The sequence below is a fragment of the Denticeps clupeoides genome, chromosome 16 (genome assembly GCF_900700375.1).
Source record: "Denticeps clupeoides chromosome 16, fDenClu1.1, whole genome shotgun sequence".
NCBI lineage: Eukaryota > Metazoa > Chordata > Actinopteri > Clupeiformes > Denticipitidae > Denticeps > Denticeps clupeoides.
Window position 1 is genome coordinate 3,523,720 of NC_041722.1, and position 25,035 is coordinate 3,548,754.

Here is a 25,035-nt window from a genome sequence, read left to right on the forward strand (position 1 = left end):
TCTACTAGCATCTTGTCTACGACAAGCTGTTTAAATGTGGAGAAGTGAAAGTTTTCTTTTTCACTTTGGGTGGAAGGCACTGCGCCTGAAGCTGAACTTCTGGAGTGCCACATTCACCATTTTGAGAACCTAATCAGAGACCAGACCGCAGTGAGGTTAAGTTGAGACTTATTTTCCCCCCTCCCCACGGCAAGGCTCTCCAGACTCAGGGTCAAGTTTTATTCTTCTTCTTTTATTGCTACATTTCAATCCACATTCAACTAGTTTATTATTCTGCGTCTTGCCCTGATCAGCCATATATTGTACAATATCATTGTTCTTACAGTCCAACATCCACTAGTCATTACATGTTCATCATTACTGTGAAATACCTTTGAAATACGGCTGCAACTAAGGATTACTTTAATAATCGATTAATCTGTAGATTTTTTTATTGATCTGAGAATCAAATAAAAAATAAAAACAAGAAACGCATTCATTTCCAACCCTTAATTCAAAAACAGAACTTAAATCTTTAAAAAGCTCATCGAGAGAATGCCAAGAGTGTGCAAAGCAGTAATCAGAGCAAAGGGCGGCTATTTTGAAGAAACTAGAATATAAAATGTTTTCATTTATTTCACCTTTTTTTTGTTAAGTACATAACTTTTGGCCTGTACTGTACATGTATGCTTTACATCTGCCAAATATATAGGCTTAAAAAAGTGCCACCTGAGCTGCCAGAACAATAAATAATTTATTTTAAAAATTATGGCCTTGTGTCTTTCCTCTACTTACACTTGTTTTTTCTTTTTTGCTCTGCCCTGTCTATGAGATGCCAAAATCTGCGGGCATCAGTGCGCAAGAGAAATCGAGTATGTTCGCTGCGCCAAATGTCTTAGTGTCACCGCTAAACAACGAATCGATTATGAAATTCTTTGCCAACTTTTTTAGTAATTGTTTTTATTGATTTAATCGATGCAGCCCTACTTTGAAACAATGTGCAATAATGTGCAACCCACACAGAATAAATACAAAAACTTACTCAGTTGTTTATATAGCATTGTCATTTTGTCATTTCTGCAATTTCTGATGCCTTTTTTTTGTATAGTTTGTATTTTTTGTGTATTATTTTCTACATACATGTCGAAGGATAATTGTAATTGGGTGGTAGTAGCCTAGTGGGTAACACACTCGCCTATGAACCAGAAGACCTGGGTTCAAATCCCGCTTACTACCATTGTGTCCCTGAGCAAGACACTTAACCCTAAGTTGCTCCAGGGGGACTGTCCCTGTAAATACTGATTGTAAGTCGCTCTGGATAAGGGCGTCTGATAAATGCTGTAAATGTAAATGTAAATGTAATTGCTTACAGTGACAATAAAAGGCAATCTATTCTATTCTGACATTATAACAGGTGAACTCAATAACGATTATTAGATTGGTACAGTAGGATGCTGAATGTCTTGGTCACAAAAACTGCAGCTCTTGTGAGTTGTTCTTGGCCTGTTGTAAGGTGGTACCAAATGTAGTCCGGAGACTGACCTGACCTGGTGTTTATGGACGTGTAAATGAAAAGAAGAAGACAAGCTCCCCCAGCTCATTAACACCTCCAGAGCTTCAGTCATTTACAAATGATCTTCAGATAGTCTCTTCCTTGCAAGTGACACCAACACTTGTAAAACATGCAAAGGCAAGCGGCTACTGGGGAGAATCTGCAGCTCAAGAAACAAATTTGATATTGCTAGCAATATCAAATTTGAACAATTATTGAACTTTGATCACAACAAGTGCTGGATTCTCACTTTCCAAGATGACGAAATACATACCAGATTCAGATTTCTGTGGATTTTAATGTACGTAGGCAAAGATGTTACCCCCAATAACCAAAGAATCATAAGCTAACGGAACATACATACTCTCTCAAAATGCCCACAATGATAGGACAGGTCTTTTTTTAAACTTCCTCTGATTTGGATTAAATACTATCATACATCTACACTGTATTAGCCGAATGGGTATTTTAATGGATTATCCCAGCCCAGTCGGAGGTGTTCAGAATACAGAAAAGTGTCATTAAGCAGGAAGAGTCAAAACAGAGGACCCTGCTGAGGCTTGGAGAGCCGCCCTGTTTACAAGAGTACAGAAGGAGGCAGAGGTCAGACTGGGCTTTTCAAATCCATTTTCCTCAGCCAGATTCCGAAATGAAACAAAGATTTTAATCTGGGCCAGGGAAGGTTTCTATTACAGAAAGCCTAAAAGGAGATCTGCTCTGGTCTCACAGCACCTGCAAATCCCTCTATTCTAACACCCAATCCCACTGAAACGTTCCGGCAGACAACCAGAGCCCCACTTCCCCACCTCGTGAAGAATGCCTTTCACTGTGAAGAGACAAAGCTGCTCAGTGCACAGTGCTGCTGAATGACAATTCATAGTGCCGTTTTAAACAGAAAAACTTCCCTGGTCTGGGTCCACCTGCATTTCCACTGCATGTATGCTCGTGTTTGTTTTTTGGCCATGGGCTTTGCTCATATTTTAACGCTTGAATATTTTATGAGTTTGTAACAAAAACAGCTTTACATATCAATGGTTTGCCATAATGGCAACCACTTATCTCTGTTACTGGATCATCCTTTGAATTAATCTGAATTATTTTGGCAAAAGCACAATCCAAAACCCCGTTCATGAGATCCATATGAAGAATGCTTAAAGTATGAATCCTCAACTCAAGAAAACCTCAAAACAATAAGAACCAGAAATACAGTTAGTGTATTTCTATGCTCCATACAGTTTAATGGCAAAGAACCAAGTGCTGAAGAGATATCTGCTGGACTGAAAGTGAAAGTGAAGCGATTGTCATTGTGATACACAGCACAGCACATTGTGCACACAATGAATTGTGGCATCTGCTTTTGACATCACCCTTGGTGAGCAGTGGGCAGCCATGACAGGCGCCCAGGGAGCAGTGTGTGGGGACGGTACTTTGCTCAGTAGCTCCTCAGTGGCATCTTGGTAGATCGGGATTTGAACCGGCAACCTTCTGATTATGGGGCCGTTTCCTTTCCGTAACTGCTTAGTCCTACTCAGGGCTGAGGCTACCAGAGCCCATCCAGGGACACTGGGCACAGGGCTGGGTTTCACCCCCCCACAGGGCACACACACCATTCACTCACACACTCACAACTACATTCAATTTAGAGTAGAGCATGCAAACATGTCCAAACCAGGATTCAAACAGACAACCTCAAAAATGTTTCCGGCATTTATCAAATGCCCTTATTCATAGCGATTTAGGGACAGTCCCCCTGGAGACACTCAGGGTTAAGTGTCTTGCTCAGGGACACAATAGTAGTAGGTGGGGTTTAAACCTGTGACTCTGTGGTCTTCTGGTTCATTTGCAAGTGTTTAGCCCATTAGGTCAGTACCACCATGTCGCTAAGTGCCACACATTTTTTAATGCATACACTACACTACAATACACAAGACATGAAGCCAAGAATATTCCTCTGAAAATAATATAAACTGGGAACATTTACTTTGTATTGATAGCTATTCAAGATCGTTTTTCATTATGGACTTCCTGCACACAAAACAGTGTTTCATGGCAATATAACTCCCCTGTCCACGTAAATGGGAGAAAGACAAATGGTTCATAACAATGTGAAATGGAACTGTGTCTTAGGCATTAAAGATACAGCCGGTGCTTTTAACTCTACTCCTCTTTGTTTTATTTGCAAAAGGTTCAGGCCAAATGGCATAAATTACTGTAGTTCTGTTCCTGTTAAAATGCCTGCTTGATTCTCATGTCTTAAAAACACCATTAGCTGCAGAGTCCCCTGAGCATCTTCAATCTAAACGTGCGCCTGGGCTGATTCGCATTAATGTCAAAAGCCTGTTTCCTTATATGGGCTACTTACACACGCAAACAGCATTAACTGACTGTTGACTGATTGTAAGAAAGGCTTTGACAAAAGGACGTGGAAGGCTTCAGGTTTTTAGATCAGAGCTGAAAGAGGCCATGGCTCCCCCAGCCCATGGCGAATCAGTGAGAACCAGATCAGCGCCATGGGGTGAAGTGAAGATACACCCAGGATTTACCACGGTCCTGACTTTGGAGCTTCCTGTTGTCTATGCCCCTGTTGTTGTGTATAAATGCCTGCAGCCTGTCCCATCTGATGTGCAATGTTTTAAGCAAATCCCCTGTTTCCGTAATGCTGTGGGATTACGGCCATTTCTCCTGCCCTGTCCTGCAGCCTCCATGTCACACTTGTTCCAATATGTACATTTTCTTTTGTCTAGACTGCAAACATGAAAGATGACGCCTCTTTTTCATGAATTTTGAAAAAATATTCAACAGAACACTAATTCAACAAGATCAAACTATCAGGCAAACAATCTAAGCTATCGAGTTATCCACCTTAAATCCTCCTGTAAACCTGTAAATGTCAGGCCCACAGTACAAACCCCTTGATGCACACAACATTGTCATTTTATGCTTTAGACCTGGTTTTAGAGGATCACAGAGTAAACCTAAATTACAAATGAACTTCTTGTTGTTTGATATGCACTAGGACTGTAACAGTACGTGTATGGGGACCAGAATTCAGACCGGACCAGATAACACCTTGCACTCTCCGACCCTCGGTACTGCTCGCCTGGTCCCTCCACCGCTGAAGGTTCGGGGGTCCTAGTGAACCAGAACTGATTACTTAATTGATGGTAACATGAAAGCACGTTAAAAGTTGCGCTGGATAAGGGTGTCTGCCAAATGCCATAAATGTAAATGTAAATATTCCTTGAATTAAATTATGATTACTTGAAAAGAAAGCATGGTTGTTCTAAATGCGATGTCAGTTGCACACAAGCCCCCTATTATAGCTGGAATACGACAAAGTAACAAAAAGAAAGAAAAATATATACTGTATGTTTTGATTCTTTTATCCACTTGCTGTACCAGAAAATGCTGTACTGAAACAACCCATTACTTGAAAACCAAGGGACTAACCTAACCACAATTTTTGTGCACAGTAACATGCTTAATATGTATTCACCCCTAAAAAGGACCTTAATCCCACTGTATCACCCTGTTTGCATAGTATTTTTTTTTATCATTAAATAACTCGTTGTCAGCCTTAGTGAAAGAGAGGAGATCCGTCAGATCCCCAGCATCAGCAGCTAAATCCTCCTCATCCCCAGCGTTCCACCACCTCCCTTCAGCACCTTGGTCTGAGCACCCACCTGACCGAAATCCAGCATCGAAGCAGAGCTAACAGCTGCTTAAAATTCCTCCAGCACCCTGGAGAGCATCAGAATTTACTTCCATGATGCCTTTCTACGTGCTCACATCGTTTCACATTTACTAGATGATGTATAATACATGGAGACTGATCCCGTAAAAATGGTCTATTTGATTTTCAGAGGGTCTTCCCATGATCTGTCCATCTCCTTCCAGACTATAACAGCTATTATGCACCACACGCAGGCCCAAGTACCTGTTCAACCCAACTGAATTTACAATTGCATTGTAATAACAGGAGTTCATCTTGCAAAGCTGCAATCAGATTATCTTTGCGATGCCGATAATGGCATTATTATTTCTGACGGCTCCATCCATCAGCCTGTACATGCACTGACAGGGACGATGAGCACAAACCCTGACATAGCACTTCCAGCGCTGGCAGAAAAATGATGCCGGTTTAACTTCTGATCCCTCATATTCATCACAGTGTTACCCACAGCTATATTAAAAAAAAAATTCATGACTAGCTTGCCAGTCACTGCAAGCTTTAAGAGAAATAAACGAACACATACATTACTCACTGGGACAGTAGCTTAGGGGGCTGAAAGGATATTATATTAGTAGTACGAGCTGCGAATGTCACTGCAATGGAAGCACACGTTACCAGCGCCACGTAACAAATATTGATATTAGGTACAAATGCGTTACCTTTTTTTAGATAAGAAATGACCTGATCTCGTTTTTGACAATCATTTTTTTTTCATCCCCTTGTTTATCATTTTTTTATCAAGCCTACAGCACCTCTCCGCCTGTCGCCTCTCCCTGCATTTCCATCCTTTTCTCGGAAGAGGCCGATTCCGGATCCCCCCCCCCCTTCCCCCCGTGGTGCGAGAATGCCATCCCAGCATGCCATGGCTAGGTTTGTCCTTCAGCATCGGCAGGTGACACACGGTCGTAACGGAGGGTGGGGAAGAGTGCGGACCAATCAGCAGCCCCTAACCTGCCTCGGCTAGACGCACTTCTCAACCCTGAAGCCGGGGCCCGACGCCGGCGGGGCCCGCGAGGCCTAGGCAGTCATTAAGCAGATTTCTGCCGGACAGCTGCAGATTTTCAGGAATCACACCGCATTAAACGCCGTCCCGTGTGCCAGGAAACCGCGCCAGCTGACTTTTTGTATTCCTTCAGTGACTCAGGCACCAAAAAGGGCACCGACGGCACCTTATTTTCCAGCCGCTTGAACTATTCACATTCACAGCAATCTGTGGATAACAGTGGCACAAATGAGACAAAAAGCCCCGTTCACCAGCTACAGAACAGCAATTAGGATTTCCATAAAAACGGCGGCGCTTAGTGTAATTACAGTCATTTATTGTAGTCTAGTCTGCTTGTGTTTGTGCCACGTGGCGAAGACGGGGGACCCAGACAAACGGGGTACAGAACATTCTGCGGCAAGAAGAAAAGTACAAGTGCTGTCAAAAGACGATGAAACCTCCTGATCTTCATGTGAACGTACCTAATATTAAAGAAGAATTCTCTTTTCACTTCACAACGTCACAAGTAGCCCTATGTGCTCTTGGTTAAAAAGCCCTTCTTACAGCTGGTTTATATTACTATTATTAATACATACAAAATTATATATTGATATTTATTCATTTTTTGGCGCGTTTTGATGCTTTTGGACGGGAAAATGGACAATTTACCAAACCCTCTGACATGCTGTGCCATCTGCACAGTAGCTGTCTCGGCGGTCCATTTGCGTGGTTAAAGAAAATGTGCCGACGTGTGTAACCCGTCCACGGACTGGCGTGAGCAATTAATTGACGTCACTTTCCCGCGCACGCGGTTCTGGTTCTATCACGAGAGTAAAACCCCGGACCGCCAGCTGCTCACCTCGTCCACCGGCCGGGATGCTCCGCGCGTCCGCCGCCCTCGCCGCCGAGCTGGGTAGTGAGCGCCAGGCTCCGGGAGGAGGGGGGGTGGGACCGGGAGAGCGCGGCCCGGGAACGTGAATGTCACTGCGGCGGCGGCGGCCAAGCCCCGCCCCGCCCGACTCCCGCGCACCACGTGATGTACTCGCTTCTTTTCTTTTTTTTTTTACCGTTCATTTAATAGAATTTGTCACAGGGGCATCATATTAAAGGATCCAAGTTCCACATATTCCTAATATTAACAAATATTTAATAAAAACGTCTCTCCTGCACGCTCTCTCAGATCGGCAAACGAAAGGAGACTAAAAATTCCTTCTTCACGGGGTCTCCGATTCCAATCATGTCTGTTCTCCGTTGTTGTCCCTGGCTGGTGGAACAACCTGCCCTCCTCCACACGACTAGCCGAGACTATCACCACTTTTAAGAAGAAGGTGAAAACCCTCTTATTCCAAAAATATTACAGACAAATCTAACACTTACACACGCACATGCGTACACATTGAACAAACAAATACAAAATGTATAAATACATTATAATTTTTCTTAGTCTAGCACCCAACAATCTCCGAGCATGCTCTTCACTGACAAGTCTAAGCCTTATCAGGGCTCTTAGTTTGTAAACTCGATATTCTATAGAAATCGAACGAGAATTGCTGGTGTCTTCCTATTGTAATTCGCTTTGGATAAAAGCGTCTGCTAAATAAAGTAAAGTAATGTAAAGTAAAGTAAAGTAAAGTCTCACGGATTGGTAAAGGCGTAGTAGTAGTAAATCCTGCATGCTGGAGGATGTAGCCTTGGCTTTCCTCTTCCATGCAAACCTTCTTTTCACTGAAAGTGTCAGTAGACCATGGTCCTTCCTTGGACCATTCTGGTAGGTACAGAGCAATTGAGCTGCTCTGAAGGCACTTCTCTTGGCATGTCTGTAGGTTTTATTGTTGTGGCAAATCACTGCACATCTTCGCAATCATGTTTAAAAATGCATAATTGTGTCAGATGCGTGAGTAATAAAAAGGTTCAGCTCGTCTCTTCTCCTGCAGTCCAGATATGCAAAATGTATGGCAAACGACTAAATGAAGTCGTCTGATCCAGCAGGAAGCTACTAATGTCTGATTTTCTGAGTGTACAATATGAAGTGATTGTCATTGTGAAACACTGCGACACAATAAAATGTGACCTCTGCTTTTAACCCATCACCTTTAGTGAGCAGTGGGTAGCCATGACAGGCGCCCGGTGACGGTGCTTTGTTCAGTGGCACCTCAGTGGCACCTTGGCGACTCGGGAACACCTGTTATGCTTCCTTACCTGCAAGGCCACCACTGCCCCAGTGTGCTGCCTGGAATTAATACCACCGATACCTGCCGGAGGAAGACGGAAAGTAATAGAAAAGTGTGGGTTTTTTTTCCTGCACTATTATGTGCGACCAGGTGCTCTATCATTTCATCCTACCTACCGAAACGTCCTACCAAATGCAATTGCGCATGCGCAACTCGTAAACGCATGCTGACAGCACGATTTAATTAAAGGAGAACACGGTAAGTGCAGCACCAAATACTTCTGTTTCTGAGCTATCAGAACATACCTGTGGTTTTTCGACAATAAAGTGTCATAATTAATTTTCAAACAGGTAAATCAGTGGGGGTAAAACAATCCGATGGGTGTGTTTCTGAGCTATCACAACATACTACTTGTGGTTTATCGACAGTATAATAGTATAATAATTAGATAAACAAGTTGCAAACCGCATTTGTACAGGTAGCAGGAACAGTTCTGAACAAATTCTGACAAGGTAGGACAATCCGACAGAACACCTGACCAAATTATTGTCAAAGCCGCTGAACGTGCAGTTTCCACAGCAGGAAAAAAACCCAAAACTGTTAACAGCCAGACTACAAAAGAAGAGAAAGCAGCACAGCGGCGGACAGAGAAGCCACGACCGACCCAATTCGGTGATGCGTCCAGTTTGAACTCTTTTGGCTGTAGGTTTTATCGGTGCGGCGAGAAAAATCAAGCAGTCATTACAGCTTGTGGCAAAAAAAAAACATGAATTTGAAAAGATGAAGTTTCTCACGCATGTCTCATGATTAGGAATTAATAACTGGAAATGCAGTCTACTCCATACGAGGCGTTTATCTGAAGAACTCGTTCAGCTTTATTTCACATTTATTCGGGTGATGTTTTATTTGACGGGCGCCTTGTGGTTTTGGACACAGATCTTCTTTATTCTGCTCCCGCCAGCGGTGGCCGAGCTTCGCCATTAAATCAGACTTTTGTGTCCGTCGCTGCGCAGAAATGGAGCGTTCGTGACGCCCCTGAACAAGAGACGTGCGATTCGTAAATATCTACGTTCTTTTCTGATCCCGAAACTGGTTTCGCGACTGGATCGCGATCCTTCCCCTGGAACCCGGTTTATTAATTTCTGTGTTCGCCAGCGAGGTGGTGGAACCAGAACTGCAGTGTTTCACGTGGACGCGCACGGCGTGCTCGTGCACGTGGGGGAGCCGCGGGCGTTGGACGATTAATCAGAGAGAGGAAACAACTTTATTCCGTTTTTATCTCTGTAGTTGTCATTTCAAAGTCTGATCATACTAAATATTACGGTTTGCGCTTTGGGCTTCTGGAAATGTGGCCTAGATTTTTTTATTCAAACAAAAACCACAAGGCTGAGAAGTAAGTTTCTCACATTGCAATGAAAATTCAAATCTGTGATCAAAAATATTAAAAATATTAAACTGCGCTGATAAAAATACATTTAATTATGGACCTGCTATTTTTGCACTTGAATCAGATTCATTCTTTTTTTTAAGTCACAAAGAAATTGTTGCTTTCGTATCCAAAAGTTGTGCAAGTTCATCTACTAATGGGTGGGATTTGTGGAGGAGGATGAGAGAAGAGGATCCTATTGGTTGCTTACAATACACCCACAATGCTGTGGTGGCCTCGCGGTTAAGGAAGCGGCCCCATAATCAGAAGGTTGCCGGTTCGAAGTGGTAGTGGGTAACACACTTCAAAGCACCGTCCCCACACACAGCTCCCTGGGCGCCTGTCATGGCTGCCCACTGCTCACCGAGGGTGATGGTTAAATACAGAGGACACATTTCACTGTGTCACCATGTTTTCACCAATTTTTCACATGCACAGTGAAGTAGAGATGACTTCTCCCCTTTTTAATTGAAAGGTTTGCCTTATAAAACAATACTTATAATTTAAATTTACACATACATTATCTTTGAGCATTTTAAACTTTGAGGTTTTCTTGGGCTTTTCTTTAAGAGTCTACCTAGCAAATAAGCTCACAATACCAACGGTGGCAATTAGCCAGATAAGCATGAAAGTCACTGACAAATACAATACACATCTGGCTTGATTCCCCTCAAAAACCTTTCCCAGCCTGCATGTTTCCAACTTCTCCACTTCATGGACTTGGAGATGACATCCAGCCCACGCCAGACCCAAATATTGTTGAGGATGATGATGTCATCTTAATCAGCTCGACTGAACCTCAGCAAGAAACCGAAGATGAAGTGAACCAAGAGCACCCTGTCTGGGAAGAACGTCTCCAGGAAGAGAGGACCACAGTAGTGAATGTAAATGTACAGGTGATGATGCTTCTTCCTTTTCTTCATCACCTCAGTGAGATGCAGCAGCTCTCTATGGGCTGGTCAGACAAGTATGCTTTGTGATGCCGGTCACTGGATTTGTGATTGGCCGGGATCTTCCTCAGCGCCAGCATACACAGTGCGAGGGAAAATTCACCACCTTTCAACATGAATTATGCAGCAGGAGAGGAGCTGAGGGTTCTTCCCTGCAGAGTGCATCGACCACTGGAATCTGTCCTGTCCCATCTGCAGACTGGGGGTTCTACAGCCCACTGGATCAGTTTACTAGCTGTGACGTCCAGATGTCTGGCCATGGAGCCGTTTTGCACAGTAGTGTCAAGGCAACCAGCCTTCCCCTCACCCTACTGGAGCACTGAGCTCAGCATTGTTTCTCTGAAATGGGTGGTGCTATCATCATCAATGATCCCAGTGCCATAGGGTTTTTGGGGTCTCAGATCATCTGGTTGTAGAAGACTCGTTGTGGGAACTAGCTTCATGGAACTTCCAAGATATGTCACTCATTCTGTCATTCTTAAGACAGGACAAAGACAACACTTAAATACTTTTAGTGGAGTCTGAACTGAAATTAGAACATAGAGCACGTAGACACATGCAGCACAGATGGACAAACAGGATAGGAAATCAGGTATAGCTTCTGTAGGGTAAAGATGTCAATGTTTGGCCCAATTTGTATTATTTTATTCAGGGTCGGGTCAAGCTCATGCGGTAAATGATCGGTCAGCAAACACAAACTTCAGGTCTACATTATCTATCCTTTCTGTATGATTTGTTTCTGTGATTGGTAAAAGTGTTTCGCATGTTGTAAATTGGTTACATTTTTTTATGAAATGTCGTCAGGTGATTAGTTTAATTATCGCAAGAGAGATGTGAAAATGGATTATGTTTTAAACCCACTCATTTCCCAGGACATTTCCTTTCCATCTTAGTCTAGTGCTCATAGCGAGTACAAAGAAAGCCGGGCTTTTAAAAATCTGTTCGGATTCTGTCGGGCTCGGGCCAGGTTGACATGAACTTCTTAGGGCCGATAACAGCTTTGGTACAGAGCACATGGAATTACAAATTACAAATTACATCTGAGACAATGACAAAAATGAGAATGTGGCGCCACCTGGTGGGCCAGCGGCACTAGGACATTACACTCTTGAGCCAAATCAACTTGGGAATTTGTAACTTTTGCCTGATACTGCCAGCACATACTCACATTTGCATCCAATATCAGCCTTGTTTAATGATCAGATGCATGTTGTTTTTGTTCTTCGCTTTAGTTAGGATTATTTGGGAAAACCATCAATATAATTCATTAATGAATATGAATCCTAATCAGGGAAATCAAATGCACACATCAAAATGAATTGAGGGGGGTGAAGCTGTGAAGGGGTACGAAGATTTCATCTGGTGTTTTAAAGTGTGTCCATGTGCTGATGCTGAGAACCTAGCAGAGCTGGTGACAAGTGAAAGATGCTGCAGACCTGAAAGACCTGTTCATACACTCACTAGGTGAAGCACTACTGACCTGTTTATATTCCAAGTAGTAGTATTCACATTGTTATTAGTAGTCAGTAGTTTAAGGGCACATACTGTAAATCTAGTAATTTACTGACTTAATACTTGACTCATCAGCCAGTGTGTGTGTGTGTGTGTGTGTGTGTGTGTGTGTGTCACTGCCTGTAAGATTAATGGGCGTTAAGACTACAGCCAGGTCAGGATGCACATAAGCATGCCACTTATATGATATTGAACAAATTCTTCAAAGGGTACACAAGAAATCAGAAACATTAGTTTATTGCGGTTTTACTGTTTGAAAATGTACAGGCCAAGTTTAACAGTAGGACGTCTGGTAGCAGGCACAGGATCCAGGTCCACTGCACCAGCAGACTACATTCATACTGGATCGGGACGCCTTATCCACATCTACATAGGACATTTTTAATAGAAAGTCGGCTACGTAAGAACACAAAACGGAATAGTAAAATGATACAAAGCTCAGTGATAATATTCAGGGTTAAGTGTCTTGCTCAGGGACACAATGGTAGTAAGTGGGATTTGAACAACTTACATTTCTGGTATGTACATTTCATAGATCTGCAACGTGTCCACACACCCAGCTAAGCGGTCCTTGCCTAGTGGAACAACTGGCTTCCCGCTAGGCAGTGGTGGCCTAGCGGTTAAGGAACCGGCCCCGTAATCAGAAGGTTGCCGGTTCGAATCCCGATCCGCCAAGGTGCCACTGAGGTGCCACTGAGCAAAGCACCGTCCCCACACACTGCTCCCCGGGCGCCGGTCATGGCTGCCCACTGCTCACTCAGGGTGATGGGTTAAATGCAGAGGACACATTTCACTGTGTGCACTGTGTGCTGTGCTGCTGTGTATCACATGTGACAATCACTTCACTTTATAATTTATAAAAAATTTTCCCCCTGAAACAGGAAGGTTAGGTAGACAGCAGTGGCTCCGGGGCTTTTCATTGTTTCGGTGAGATGTGGTTGAGCTGTGTTTCATGTGTTAACTGACACTGTATTAAGGTCTTGATCTCTTAATCATTCAGGACTTATTTAATAAGGCAGATATTGACTATGTTTACTTTAGTTTACTGCACTTGGCAGATGCTTTTATCCAAAGCAACTTACAAGAGGAAGACACCAGCAATTCTCGTTCGGTTTCTATAGATTTTGAGTTACAAAACTTAGAGCCCTGATAAGGCCGAACTTGTCAGGAAAAGAACATGCTCGGGAATTGTTAAGTGCTAGACACATTTTTTTCATATTTATTTTGTGCAGTGTGTGTGCATGTTCATGTGTGTGTGTTAGACTTGTCTGAAATACTTTTTAAACAGGTTGGTTTTTCAACTGCTTCTTAAAGTGCATGTTAAGTGAAGTATTGCTCCACTTTTATTTTCAAAAATCTTATGGCCTACGACAATGCTGCTGTCCTTTATAAATAATTGCCATGGGTCGTCTGCTCTTCATGCTGATAACTGCACTGGCAGACTTCAAAGAAGACCTTGGAGACATGCAGGGCACCAAGCAGGACGACGGTAAACACCACGCCTAATCTGCTCTGCCCTTCATGACAAAGCAAGGCACATGCCCGGCATCGGACGGAAAGGGAGCGCTGGCTACAGCGGGGAGGTGGAAAACATCCCAGCTGCGCCCAACTGGCATGGCCCGCTGCCAGGTGGGGCGAGCCGCAGTCGGCCCCCCCTCTCCACGATGAGCCCGGGGTCACGATTATGCTCATTTCCATAAACATGCCAAACGGCTTTCTTTTTAATACACTTTATAGTACACATTTGCCACACCACTTAAATACAAATTCTGGCAACTATTTTTCTGGAAGAGAGTGTAACAAAATGTCGTAAGGATTCTAGTCACTTAAATTTGAGTGGCTTCAAGCACAAGGCAGAAAAACTAGAACATTTAAACCAGTAATTATTCTCATGTCATTTAATTTAAGTGCAATTTTTCAAAAAATAAAAAAATAAAGTGAAGTGATTGTGAGACACTGCAGCACAGCACACGGTGCTCACAAACTCCTCTGCTTTTAACCCATCACCCTTAGTCAGCTGTGGGCAGCCATGACAGGCACCCAGGGAGCAGTGTGTGGGGACGGCGCTTTGCACAACGGCACCTTGGCGGCTTGGGATGCGAACCGGCAACCTTCTGATTACGGGGCCACTTGCTTAACCACCAGGCCACACCTGCCTGATAATATGATAATATACAAGTGTGTACATAATTAAACAAAGCAAACTTTGATGAAACCCACAGTAACTATTTATTTATGCCAAAAAGTGGTAAATCAAGATATGAAAATGTTCGGAATTTAAATGTGAATCATTCAATCTCAACACACCAGAACCGAAGCCAGTGCTCATGAGCGGTATTTTCCAAACTAGAGGCCAGACATCCCGTTTCTCAGCAGACAACGGTGCAAACATTTCCAAATGTTAATTTGCCTTTTCGCACTGCAGCCATGATGGCAGAACTCATATAGAAGTCAAGACTGACGTGTGGCGTAACTCTATAAAGCATGTTACAGAAACAACCGGTCTTCATCGTGGCTGCTTATACATGCTGGAGGTTAAGGGGGGCACCCAGACGCTCATCCTTCATGCTTGTTCCAGCTCAACAAGAACCCCATCACAGTCTTTGGGGTGCAGAAACATGACAGGCTTCCCATGGGCTCCTATTCGAGGTTCTGCAGACAGAGTTCTGATATTTCGTGCCTTGAGGTCTACAATGGCCGAATTGATGTCGTCAACCTGCATTGGGGAAGGAGAGAAAATACAACATTTTTATTAAAGATAACATTCAAAGAGTCAGCATTTAAGACCACTTTATAACATCCGCACCTCAATGCAGATGTGGTGCATGCCTCCAGACTTGTTCTTCTGAAGGAAACCAGCAATAGGGCTCTTCTCACCCAGCGGATGTAGGAGCTCCAGCTTGGTGTTGCCCAGTTCCACGAACACAGTGTAAACCCCGTGCTCCGGCAGTGGCACCGTGTCACTCACCTGAGCCCCGAGGACATCGCGGTAAAGGGCCGTGGCCTTCTCCAAATCGGGTACAGCGATCGCCACATGGTTCAAACGGCCCAGTGTCCAGACTGGTCCTGGGACCCCGTGACAGTGGGGGGCAGACAGCCAGAGTCCCCTCGCAGATGGGGCTCTGTGCCTCATGCATTTTGAGAGACCACTCACTGTAAATGGGACATTAATTTCAAGCACCTTTTTTCGGTGGATCTAAATCGTATCGATACCATAAAGGCTGCTCAGCAGGCTGCAATACCCGTATTGCAGAGTAGTTCAGCGAGACTGACATTTAGTCGGGAGATCTGTTTCAGAAATTAACGTAAATATGTATATGGTGATGATCTCAGTCAATTCAAAATTCGTAACCATTCGAAATAAAAGCACTGGTGATGAATATGGACATTTCCATGTTATATAAGCACTGAAATTCTACTCAAGTAAAATGAGCACACTGACTGCTGATATAAGAAATAAAGCGTCCTGCCCCACATAATACTACAGTATTTGACTGTAAGGCTTTTGTTCAGTTTGAGCAATGTAATGTATGGAATAGATGAGCAAAAAGCATATATAGTGCATCCAGGATGTATTCACGGCACATCACGTTTTCCCCATTTTGTTATGTTGCAACCTTATTCCAAAATGGATTAAACTCATTTTTCCTCATTTGTTTCTACACACAACACCCCATAATGACAATAGGATGTGTAGAAATAGATAGTACCAAGTGTAGTACCCATTACATGAAAATGTCCATATTCATCATAAACCTATATTTTCAGTGAAAACAGTGTTGGGCCAGACAGGTAACCAGTGTTTCTATTTCTAATAGTTCAGAATTTTGAGTTGACTCAGAGATCATCACCATATACAGATTTACGTTCATTTGGGTGGTAGTAGCCTAGTGGTTAACTTGAGTACAGAATCTACAGTACAACAAGAGTGAATAAAAAGATTGTATTCATAGTTGGGGGTCCTAATGAACCAGAACTGATCACTTCATCGATGGTAACTTGAAAGCACGTTGTAAGTCGCTCTGGATAAGGGCGTCTGCCAAAACCCTTAAATGTAAATGTTAACACAATCGTTCAAATCCCACTTACTGCCATTGTGTCCCTGAGCAAGACACTTAACCCTAAGTCGCTGCAGGGGGGGACTGTCCCTGTAAATACTAATTGTAAGTCGCTCTGGATAAGGGCGTCTGATAAATGCTGTAATGTAAATTCTGAAACAGATCTCCCGACTAACTGTAAGTCTCGCTGAATATGGGTATTGCAGCCTGACAAGCAGCACTTAAGGTGGAACGGACAAGTCTAGAACACAGACATTCGGTGGCTGTTCCCGCTTGACATAGAGGATGAAACGGACGTTATAAGATCGTATGTTTCTTCATAGAATCACTGAATTAAAATCCATAACTACAAAAATGCAGTAATGAATAGAGCAGGCGAGATGAAAAAACAAATTACCCGGGGCTAAAATGCAAAGCGTGACATATCTGAATATTTACAACATAGTAACACGTAACCACAATTATTTATTCAACCGCTAACTTCAGATTAGTTTTATTTTAGCCATTTACCTGCAACCTTCAGCAAGGTGGACGCCATTTTTTCGAATACAACTTTATGTAAAAGACGCTTTTTAACAATAAGGCTTGTTACTAGAAAGGCAAGTGTCGAAATATCCGCTCAGTCGTCAGTTCTTTTACAAAAAATGTTTCTCAAAAGACAAAACCAAAAATAGATCTAATAAATAACCGAGAACGATAGGTATGTATTCGTACACATCTGTGGGCCGTATTCTTTCTCTCCGCTTGTTTCCGGGGGATGAGCAGCGTGTTACTCACCGTTTCCGGGGGGCAGATTTCCCTGTTACTCCTCAGCTCCCACGTGAAAAATGAAAACATGGCGACGGGGGATCTTAGTAACACGTTGGATGTCTGTTTGGGGCTTTTAAACAGTAAAACTACGCAGCCAGAGCAATTTTTGAGGTAAGAAAAATTCGCATTTTAACCACGTGTAGCGCGGAACTCGATCGCGCAGTTACTCTCATCCTAATGCATAATGCATCGTGCTTCCTGAGTAATCGTCTTTTTGTGGCCACTGTACACTTAGACAAACATGAACAGGTCATCTGGTGTAGAAATGTTTTTAAGATTTTAATGTTTTAAAAATCCCTGGGTTCATACATCGCATCCCTTCATAGACTTTCAGCCATTGGTAATTGTTTCATGCAGTCGATGTACGTGGTACCTGTGACCTTTACATTTTTACAGCCCATAAAACGCCGAATATTAACATTCATAACGTTTCTGACCTTTGTCATGCGGATAAGATTCAGAGCTCATCAGCCATCCTGAATTAAGCAGTGCCTGTATTACATGGAAATAAAATGTATTTCATGTCTATTTCCTAGTGTACAGGATGCTCTGGCAGAAGACTTCACCACTCTTACAAAGACTCTGTATGATTTGCACAAGGCCGGAGAGCCGGTGGGCTCGGGAGGCAGCGTGCTCGAGCAGCTGGTGGTGGAGAATTTTGATGAGGAGCAGATTTGGCAGGAATTGGAGCTTCAGAACTCTGCTGTTCTCAGGCTATATGAAAATGCCGTTGGTCAGGCAGTCAAAGATAAGAGTTTAAGTATCCTGGAGGAGGAGGAGGATGGTGCTGGTGAAGGGGATGAGGTTGAGGATGACATCAGTGATGATGATGATCAACTGGATAATGTTAATGAGGAGGAGGATGAAGAAGATGGCGAGATTGTCCCCGACACGGCAGAAGGTGTGGTGGAGGAGAAATACTCAGATGAGGACTCCGATGTGGATTTTGATGTGGACGCCCTGGAAAATAAAACCTTGAAGCAGAGACGTTCAGTGGATCACTCAGCCAAGTCAAGGAAGACTGTGAGGTCAGAGGTCGATGACAAGTTCTTCAAGCTCTCAGAGATGGAGGCTTTTCTGGACGACATGGATCGAAGAGAGGGGAAGGAAGGCGCGGACAGTGTGGACATTGACTACTTCCAGGATTTGCCCTCAGAGGACGAAGATGATTTGGTGTTTGATAAACCCTCCACCTCAAGCAAAGCAAAAAAGGTAAGAACATTTAAAATGTATTTTATCAGCTCTAAGGCTTAACACGTTTTGAACATTACTTATTTTCCTCTAACACTTTATTTATTCACTTCTTCCATAGATGCAAAAAAGCTCAAGGAATTTAAAGTATAAAGACTACTTTGCATTTGTGGACGGTGAACCTGCTCAGCAGGAAGCAGAGGAGGAAGAGGAAGCAGAGGAGGAAGAGGAAGCAGATCTAGAGGATTATGACGAGGCTGTGGAAGATGGTGAACAAGATCTCAACGAGGATGAGTAAGTGCTGTTGGATTATTATGGACTCCTGGTTCTGTATGTTCTATATGAACCTTTTTTCTTTGTGTCCATCTTGTCTGACAGGGAAGATGTTAACAAGGCAGAGAGTCGACAGGCCAGAGATGCTCTAAAGAGGGTAACCTTTGACCTGTCAGAGGAAAGTGAGGGTGAGGAAATGGAAGATATCTTTGGTGGAAAGAACAAAAACGCCTCTCATCCTGAGCACAAGTCGTCCTTTGAGAAACGGCAGCAAAAGGTTTGTCGTCATTTTAACTGTATTTGCTTGGCTGCGACTGAATATCAGGGGGAGCCAAATTTCTATCCGGTTTCAGTTCCGCACACCGTACTGAAACGGCTCCAGACAAACTTTTCTTTGGTGCACCAGCAAGAAAGTTATGTGCTACAAATTTTTCGACTGCATCACATTTAACATGCAGTTTTACAAGTTCACTTACTTTTTGAGTTGCAGTGCATACAGACAATGTTTACTTGTAAATTCCTAAATATCAATCTGTTTTACATAAAATTCCAGAAGAAAGGTAACTCAATGAGCTGAAATTAAAACAAGATAAATGAAATAAAAAGAAAATCTAAATAAAAAATGCAAGTGTTTTAAGGGTGGATTAAATTGAACTTGATTATCACCACAGCCTGATGATCTGTTTGCTGCTGTGTGTTGCTGAAAGGCGGCAGGGAGAAGAAAATGTGCTTCTGGCAATTACGAATGCAAGTCTGTGGTGTGGGGGGGAAAACTTTGACCATGAAAAATTACGTAAAAACCTGTATAAATGCTTCATAACGCAGGCGATGCGTGTTGGTGGGGTCATATTGGCTGCAACAGTAATGTCGGGTTTGGGTTGTATTTGGCTTGGGTTGACTCGGGTCTAACATTTAAGGCCTAATTAAAGCTGTAATCCACGGCTACATCCACTCTGTCTGTCTGACAGGTCTGGGCCACCAGCTTGAGTCCCCGCAACCCCTTCCCCCACTTGTCTGCAGCACGCGCACTTTCGAAAATAAAGGATATAACTGGACCATGGCCGATAAGAGGCGTCCTTGATGATCTCTGATTGGTTTAGAATACGACATGGACCTAATGTTTCTTCATTCAGAAATTAGGCACTTTAGAGCCCTGCCGGATGAAATATTGTGGATTATTGCTCCTCCTCCTCATTTTATTTTTTTTATTCGTCAGCAGCTTTGATACAGTTGACCATCACATCCTCGTCCACCTTAAAACACATTGCAGGTTTTATGGCCCCCCACTGGATTAGTTTGTCTCTTTTGGACACACTGAATTATTGAGTCATCCTTTCATCTGTGGTGTCCCTCAGGGATTTTTTTTAGGCACCCTTCTTTTCAATATATACATGGTACCACTTAGACGCATCAGCAGCAGCAGCCGCCACTGCTACGCGGATGATATTCAACTCTTAACTTAAGCTGTATGAAAGTCTGTCTGGTGCAACATTCACCATCAGCTTCAACTTCAACCTCTGCAATATAGTCACCCTCCTCTCTTCATTTATTTACTGTCTAGAGGAGGTAAAGGCATGGATGGAGCTAATTTACCTACATATCAACAGTTCAAAAACAAGTAATTTAAATGAACACTCCCACCAAATTCAAAAAATCCTCAGTATCTCAGTCTCCAGTCAGAACATGTCCTTCACTAAAACAGTCATAAACCTTGGTGTTACCTTTTTAGAAGCCACATCAAGCACATTTGCAAAACCTCCTATTTCCACCTCAGTTATATTGCTAAACTCCAACCCACACTCTTCCTCTCTGATGCAGAAAAATCAGTGCATTCCTTTGTTTAATCAAGACTGGATTATCTTATCGGGATTCCATACAAGAACATAAAAAAATAAAAAAAACTTCAGTATGTTCAGAGCAGCGCGGCCAGAATGAGGAAATTTACATTTACATTTAAGGCATTTATCAGACGCTCTTATCCAGAGCGACTTACAATCAGTAGTGACAGGGACAGTCCCCCTGGAGCAACTCAGGGTTAAGTGTCTTGCTCAGGGACACAATGGTAGTAAGTGGGATTTGAACCTGTGACTCTGTAGTCTTCTGGTTCATAGGCAAGTGTGTTACCCACTAGGCTACTACCATCCTGGTATATACACTGGTATATGCCAGGATCACCTCCAAGATCTCCCTGCTTACGTTCCAATGTCTGCGTGGTAATATGCCACTCACACACTCTCCGTTCTACAAACACCCGCCATCTCCACCTTCCTAGGACACGCTCTCGCTCCACTGGAGATGGGGCCATTCATTTCTGTTTAGCCAACGACTTAATAAATTTTTCCAGTAGATTAATATTACTGTTATACTTCCCTCAGCTTTTTAATGCTGTACCATAACCTCATGTTATTTTTATTGTCTGTATGCATTATAAATAAAATAATTAGTCATGATGATTGACCTCTGGAACGCATCTGCAGATGGCGGAAAAGATCGATGAGCTGGAGAAGGCTGCACTACAGGAGAAGCCGTGGCAGCTGACTGGGGAGGTGACTGCTCAGACTCGGCCCGAGAACAGCATGTTGGAGGAAGATCTGGAGTATGATCAGGCCTCCAGAAGTGGTATGTGTTGGTTATGTTGATTTTGAACACAAGCTCTGCGGTTTTAAATCAGTCGGTTCATATCAGGCTTTTGTTTGCTGGGCTACAGCCCCTGCCATCACAGAGGAAACGACCCTCGGGTTAGAGGATATAATAAAACAAAGAATAAAGGACCAGGTAAGCAGTCAGAGTTCTGCTCATTTTCTGTAAATATGAACTTTTCATTGTATGAAACCATCTGAATTGGTCCATTTGACTGGTTCAAATTATTCAAAGGTGTGGGATGACGTGGTACGAAAAGAGAAGCCGAAAGAGAATGCATTTGAATACAAGAAGAGGCTGACTCTGGACCACGAGAAGAGCAAGCTGAGCCTGGCGGAGGTGTACGAGCAGGAGTACATTAAACAGACTCAGGTATCACTCAATGATGATCAATTCTCAGCGTTACATTAAATCATTTCTCCCCCTCCAATCCCCCTGTTTTCATCTTCATGCATTTGTGTTTCAGACGAAGACTGAGGAGGAAGAAAATCAAGCCCATGTTGAAATTCAGAAACTCATGGACTCCCTCTTCCTAAAGCTGGACGCTCTTTCTAACTTTCATTTCACACCCAAACCGGTACTATTCACCTGTTCCATATGTGCAAAGACATTTTTAAATAGACAAATATAAAAATAAGCCCCAAATGTTAAGATCACAATCTCCTTTGCATTGTTCACTCTCAGCCGGTTCCTGAGGTCAAAGTGGTCTCCAATCTTCCTTCCATTACTATGGAGGAGGTTGCTCCAGTCAGTGTGAGCAACGCTACGCTTTTGGCTCCTGAAGAAGTTAAGGTTTGTTCAGCCATTTTATTCAAGCATATTTAACGCAAGTTAAATACGTCTTGAAAAAGACGTGCCTTACAACAGTTTTTTTGATGCCTGTGTCCTGTTTCCTTTTCAGGAGAAGAACAAAGGTGGTGACATTCTGGGCGACACCGAGAAAACAGCCACAGACAAGAAACGTGACAGGCGCAAGAAGAAGAAGCTGAAGCGCATCAGGATTAATGAGCGGGAGAAGAGACAGAAGCTCAAAGCATCCAAGAAGGCAGGAGAGAACCAGAAACCCAGCAAAGCGGAGGTGGCACAGACACTGAAGCAGCTCACCAAGGGAGGAAAAGCCAAAATTCTCACGGTCAGTCACATGACTCACTTTATTCAACAGAGGCCACAGGACTGCAGTGTTGATCTGAGGAATTTACTGCTGAGTGTGCCCCTCGGTGTCCATAAGAACATACTTTTTTTTTTACATTTACAGCATTTCTCAGACACCCTTTCAATTAGTAGTGACTGGGACAGTCCCCCTGGAGACATTCAGGGTTAAGTGCCTTGCTCAGGGACACCGTATTAAGTGGGATTTGAACCTGGGACCTTCTGGTTCATAGGCTCATGTGAAAGTGAAGTGACTGTCACTGTGAAACACTGCAGCTCAGCACACGGTGACACGACAAAATGTGTCCCCTGCTTTTTACCATCACTCTTGGTGAGCTGCGGGCAGCCATGACAGGCGCCCGAGGAGCAGTGTGTGGGGACGGTACCTTGAAGTGTGTTACCCACTACCACCACCCCCTATTGGGATTTAGACTGAGCAGTATAGATGCAGGGTGTGTAATGATTTAGCACTTGTCATGACTTGTCAACGCTCTCTACATTTTTATAGATCAGGCTGTAAGTAGCTGATGTCTCTCAAACTTGATCAGTGTAGGGAATTGGCTTTTGGGATCAAATATCGGTTTCAATATATCTCTAACACCCCTGCCCTATGCTTGAGGTAACTAACATGACATTTCTGTTGTTACCCACAGAATGACGGGATGGACAAGGCTCTGCGCTCGTCTCAGGCTTTCTTCTCCCAGCTCCAGGACCAGGTGAAGAGCCAGGTGAAAGGATCTAAAGAACAGGCCAGCAAGAAGAAGAAGAAGAAGAATCAGAAAGAAGTATCGGCCAACAAGCTCAAATTATAGTACAGAAACTGTGGACTTGCCAGAACTTTATGTAAAAAAAAAAAAATTATGTATCCTTTTTTATGGCAATTGTGTATTAACACCACTTTTGCAAGTAAACAGTTTATTTGTTACAAATGTTGTGGACTTTTTTTTTTTTTTTTTTTTTTCTGTAGAGGGCGCTAGTTTCATATGCAACACACAAACACGAAGGCTCCACCTCACCTTTTAATAAGTTGATTTGTGAGCAAGATCGTGATGAATTACTATCATATATTTTAAGACTGTCCACCCTGCCCCGGAGCAGGCAGCGGGGTTACCGGCCGTTTTACTCTGGCCTACAATTACAGGTTTTCTCAGCATTTCAGTGCTCAAACTGGATCAGCTAGTGGAGTAAGATGGTGAGATGATGTATTTTAAACCACGAAGCAGCTGAACAACCATACTAAGTGACCTTAGAGCCCTGCTCAGGTTACATCACGTCTGGTTTATATCAGGAAGTGTGTGAAAGTCGCAAGTGCCAATATATGACCACTTGTTTTGGGAGAATGTGCTTGACCACATCTTTGTCTATGTATGGGCAGAGTGAAAGTGGGGTGAGGTCTGAGTTATTTTTTTTGTTAAGTTTTGGATGTATTTATGAAGACTGGGAATGTACAATCATGGATTGTTTAATTGCGTGTTAATAAAATGTAAATTAGATGCTTTGTTGCTGAAGTCTGCTCATAGGACATGCAAATCCATCAAAAGCCCTCTCACGTTGGTGGCCCTGGATCAAGTAGCAGCTGCAGGAGAAGCCGCACCAGGTTCGCTGTGTTCCTGTCATCAGGCCAGAGCCAAAGAGGGACCCTGAAAACCTCAGGCCTGGTTTGTCATTGCCACTCACAGCATTTGCGAGGGATTATATCACCTAGTCCTAAACAGACCTGATGTGATATCCTGTTTGCACGCCAGTCACAAGATTCTAGCACGTCAGATACGCTCTGGGAGGAAGAGGAAGTAAACTGAGAGCAGGTTTGTCTTCGGTCCTCAGATGCACCAAATGCCGGCGGGTACCAGCGGTACATGTTGTGCTCTCCTAGTTATAGTTGGACACCTTCATCAAGATGACTCCCAACAGGAATAGACTTTCATGGTGTGAAATAAATTTCTTTTCAAAGAATCTGTTTAAAACAGATTTAATGATAAAACATTTATCATTAAATTATTTAACATTTACCACAGTCTGCAAGTTGACATTAATTACTGATTGTCAATCATCATTACATTTTCTCGCATCGTTTTCAATGTGCGCTCAGCGTCTTTTATCTGAAAAACAGCAGGATAAATGAGGGGACGAAATGAATGATTATTAAATGCCTCCCGTGCCCATCGCACTTTTCACTGCAGAGCTGGTCTCATGCGATCAGTTTTTATACATATTTTATAGACATATAGACAGAGAGCGGAGATATACATAAAGCTCCATTTCCCTGTCAGCTCCATCCTCACCATCACACATCTGACACATCCTCCAAACGCTTCAACTCATTTCTGATCCTGTCTCATCACCCCCAATGCAAATCTTTTCATCTCATCTCGGCTTCTTCTGCTGTATCCGAGCTGTACAACATAGCTGCTCTCACTACCATGTTCTGCACACTCAAATGTTTCAGCTCATCAAACAAATTCAAATTTTTGTCAAAGTTAACACGATCCACACCTCCATCACCCTATGCATCTCCCCTAATAATAAAACCCTTTTTTTTATGTGTTGTACTTGTGTTTTTGAAGAACATCATGCCAGTGTTCTACTGTGCTGCAGGCCAAGTTTAGATG

The 25,035-nt window shown here is 43.1% G+C and overlaps 3 protein-coding genes across 5 annotated transcripts in view; 1 reads left to right on the plus strand and 2 right to left on the minus strand.

Annotated features, from left to right (window-relative positions):
* apba2b (amyloid beta (A4) precursor protein-binding, family A, member 2b) overlaps window positions 1–7,217 on the minus strand; it is a 69,575-nt gene extending 62,358 nt beyond the window's left edge. For 2 of the 3 annotated variants that reach the window (XM_028956067.1, XM_028956064.1), the window contains exon 1: window positions 7,106–7,217. The gene's annotated coding sequence lies outside the window, so the exon portion shown is untranslated. The remainder of the gene's footprint in view (window positions 1–7,105) is intronic. The other variant, XM_028956065.1, reaches the window with a different exon arrangement.
* Window positions 7,218–14,510: 7,293 nt separating this feature from the next.
* On the minus strand, window positions 14,511–17,136 carry mcee (methylmalonyl CoA epimerase). The gene is made up of 3 exons (XM_028956437.1): window positions 16,874–17,136; window positions 15,112–15,458; window positions 14,511–15,021 (listed from the first exon to the last, which is right to left on the minus strand). Exons 1-3 carry the CDS (start codon window positions 16,899–16,901, stop codon window positions 14,869–14,871), a joined length of 528 nt encoding a protein of 175 aa, XP_028812270.1. The 5' UTR covers window positions 16,902–17,136; the 3' UTR covers window positions 14,511–14,868.
* Window positions 17,137–17,141: 5 nt separating this feature from the next.
* mphosph10 (M-phase phosphoprotein 10 (U3 small nucleolar ribonucleoprotein)) lies at window positions 17,142–23,355 on the plus strand. Its single transcript, XM_028956436.1, has 11 exons — window positions 17,142–17,284; window positions 17,710–18,385; window positions 18,486–18,658; window positions 18,743–18,914; window positions 21,115–21,256; window positions 21,345–21,412; window positions 21,512–21,649; window positions 21,744–21,854; window positions 21,962–22,069; window positions 22,179–22,409; window positions 23,080–23,355. Exons 1-11 carry the CDS (start codon window positions 17,199–17,201, stop codon window positions 23,236–23,238), a joined length of 2,064 nt encoding a protein of 687 aa, XP_028812269.1. The 5' UTR covers window positions 17,142–17,198; the 3' UTR covers window positions 23,239–23,355.
* Window positions 23,356–25,035: the final 1,680 nt, after the last annotated feature.

Excerpts from the sequence above, each read along its gene's own strand:
- mphosph10 (XM_028956436.1), top strand. The coding sequence starts at position 17,199 with ATGGCGACGGGGGATCTTAGTAACACGTTGGATGTCTGTTTGGGGCTT. Across the intron at positions 18,659-18,742 it reads CAAGATCTCAACGAGGATGA|GGAAGATGTTAACAAGGCAG; the intron begins GTAAGTGCTGTT and ends CTTGTCTGACAG. Across the intron at positions 21,855-21,961 it reads TTCATTTCACACCCAAACCG|CCGGTTCCTGAGGTCAAAGT; the intron begins GTACTATTCACC and ends GTTCACTCTCAG.
- mcee (XM_028956437.1), bottom strand. The coding sequence starts at position 16,901 with ATGGCGTCCACCTTGCTGAAGGTTGCAG. Across the intron at positions 15,459-16,873 it reads CACCTTGCTGAAGGTTGCAG|TGAGTGGTCTCTCAAAATGC; the intron begins GTAAATGGCTAA and ends TCCCATTTACAG. Across the intron at positions 15,022-15,111 it reads TGCACCACATCTGCATTGAG|GTTGACGACATCAATTCGGC; the intron begins GTGCGGATGTTA and ends TCCCCAATGCAG.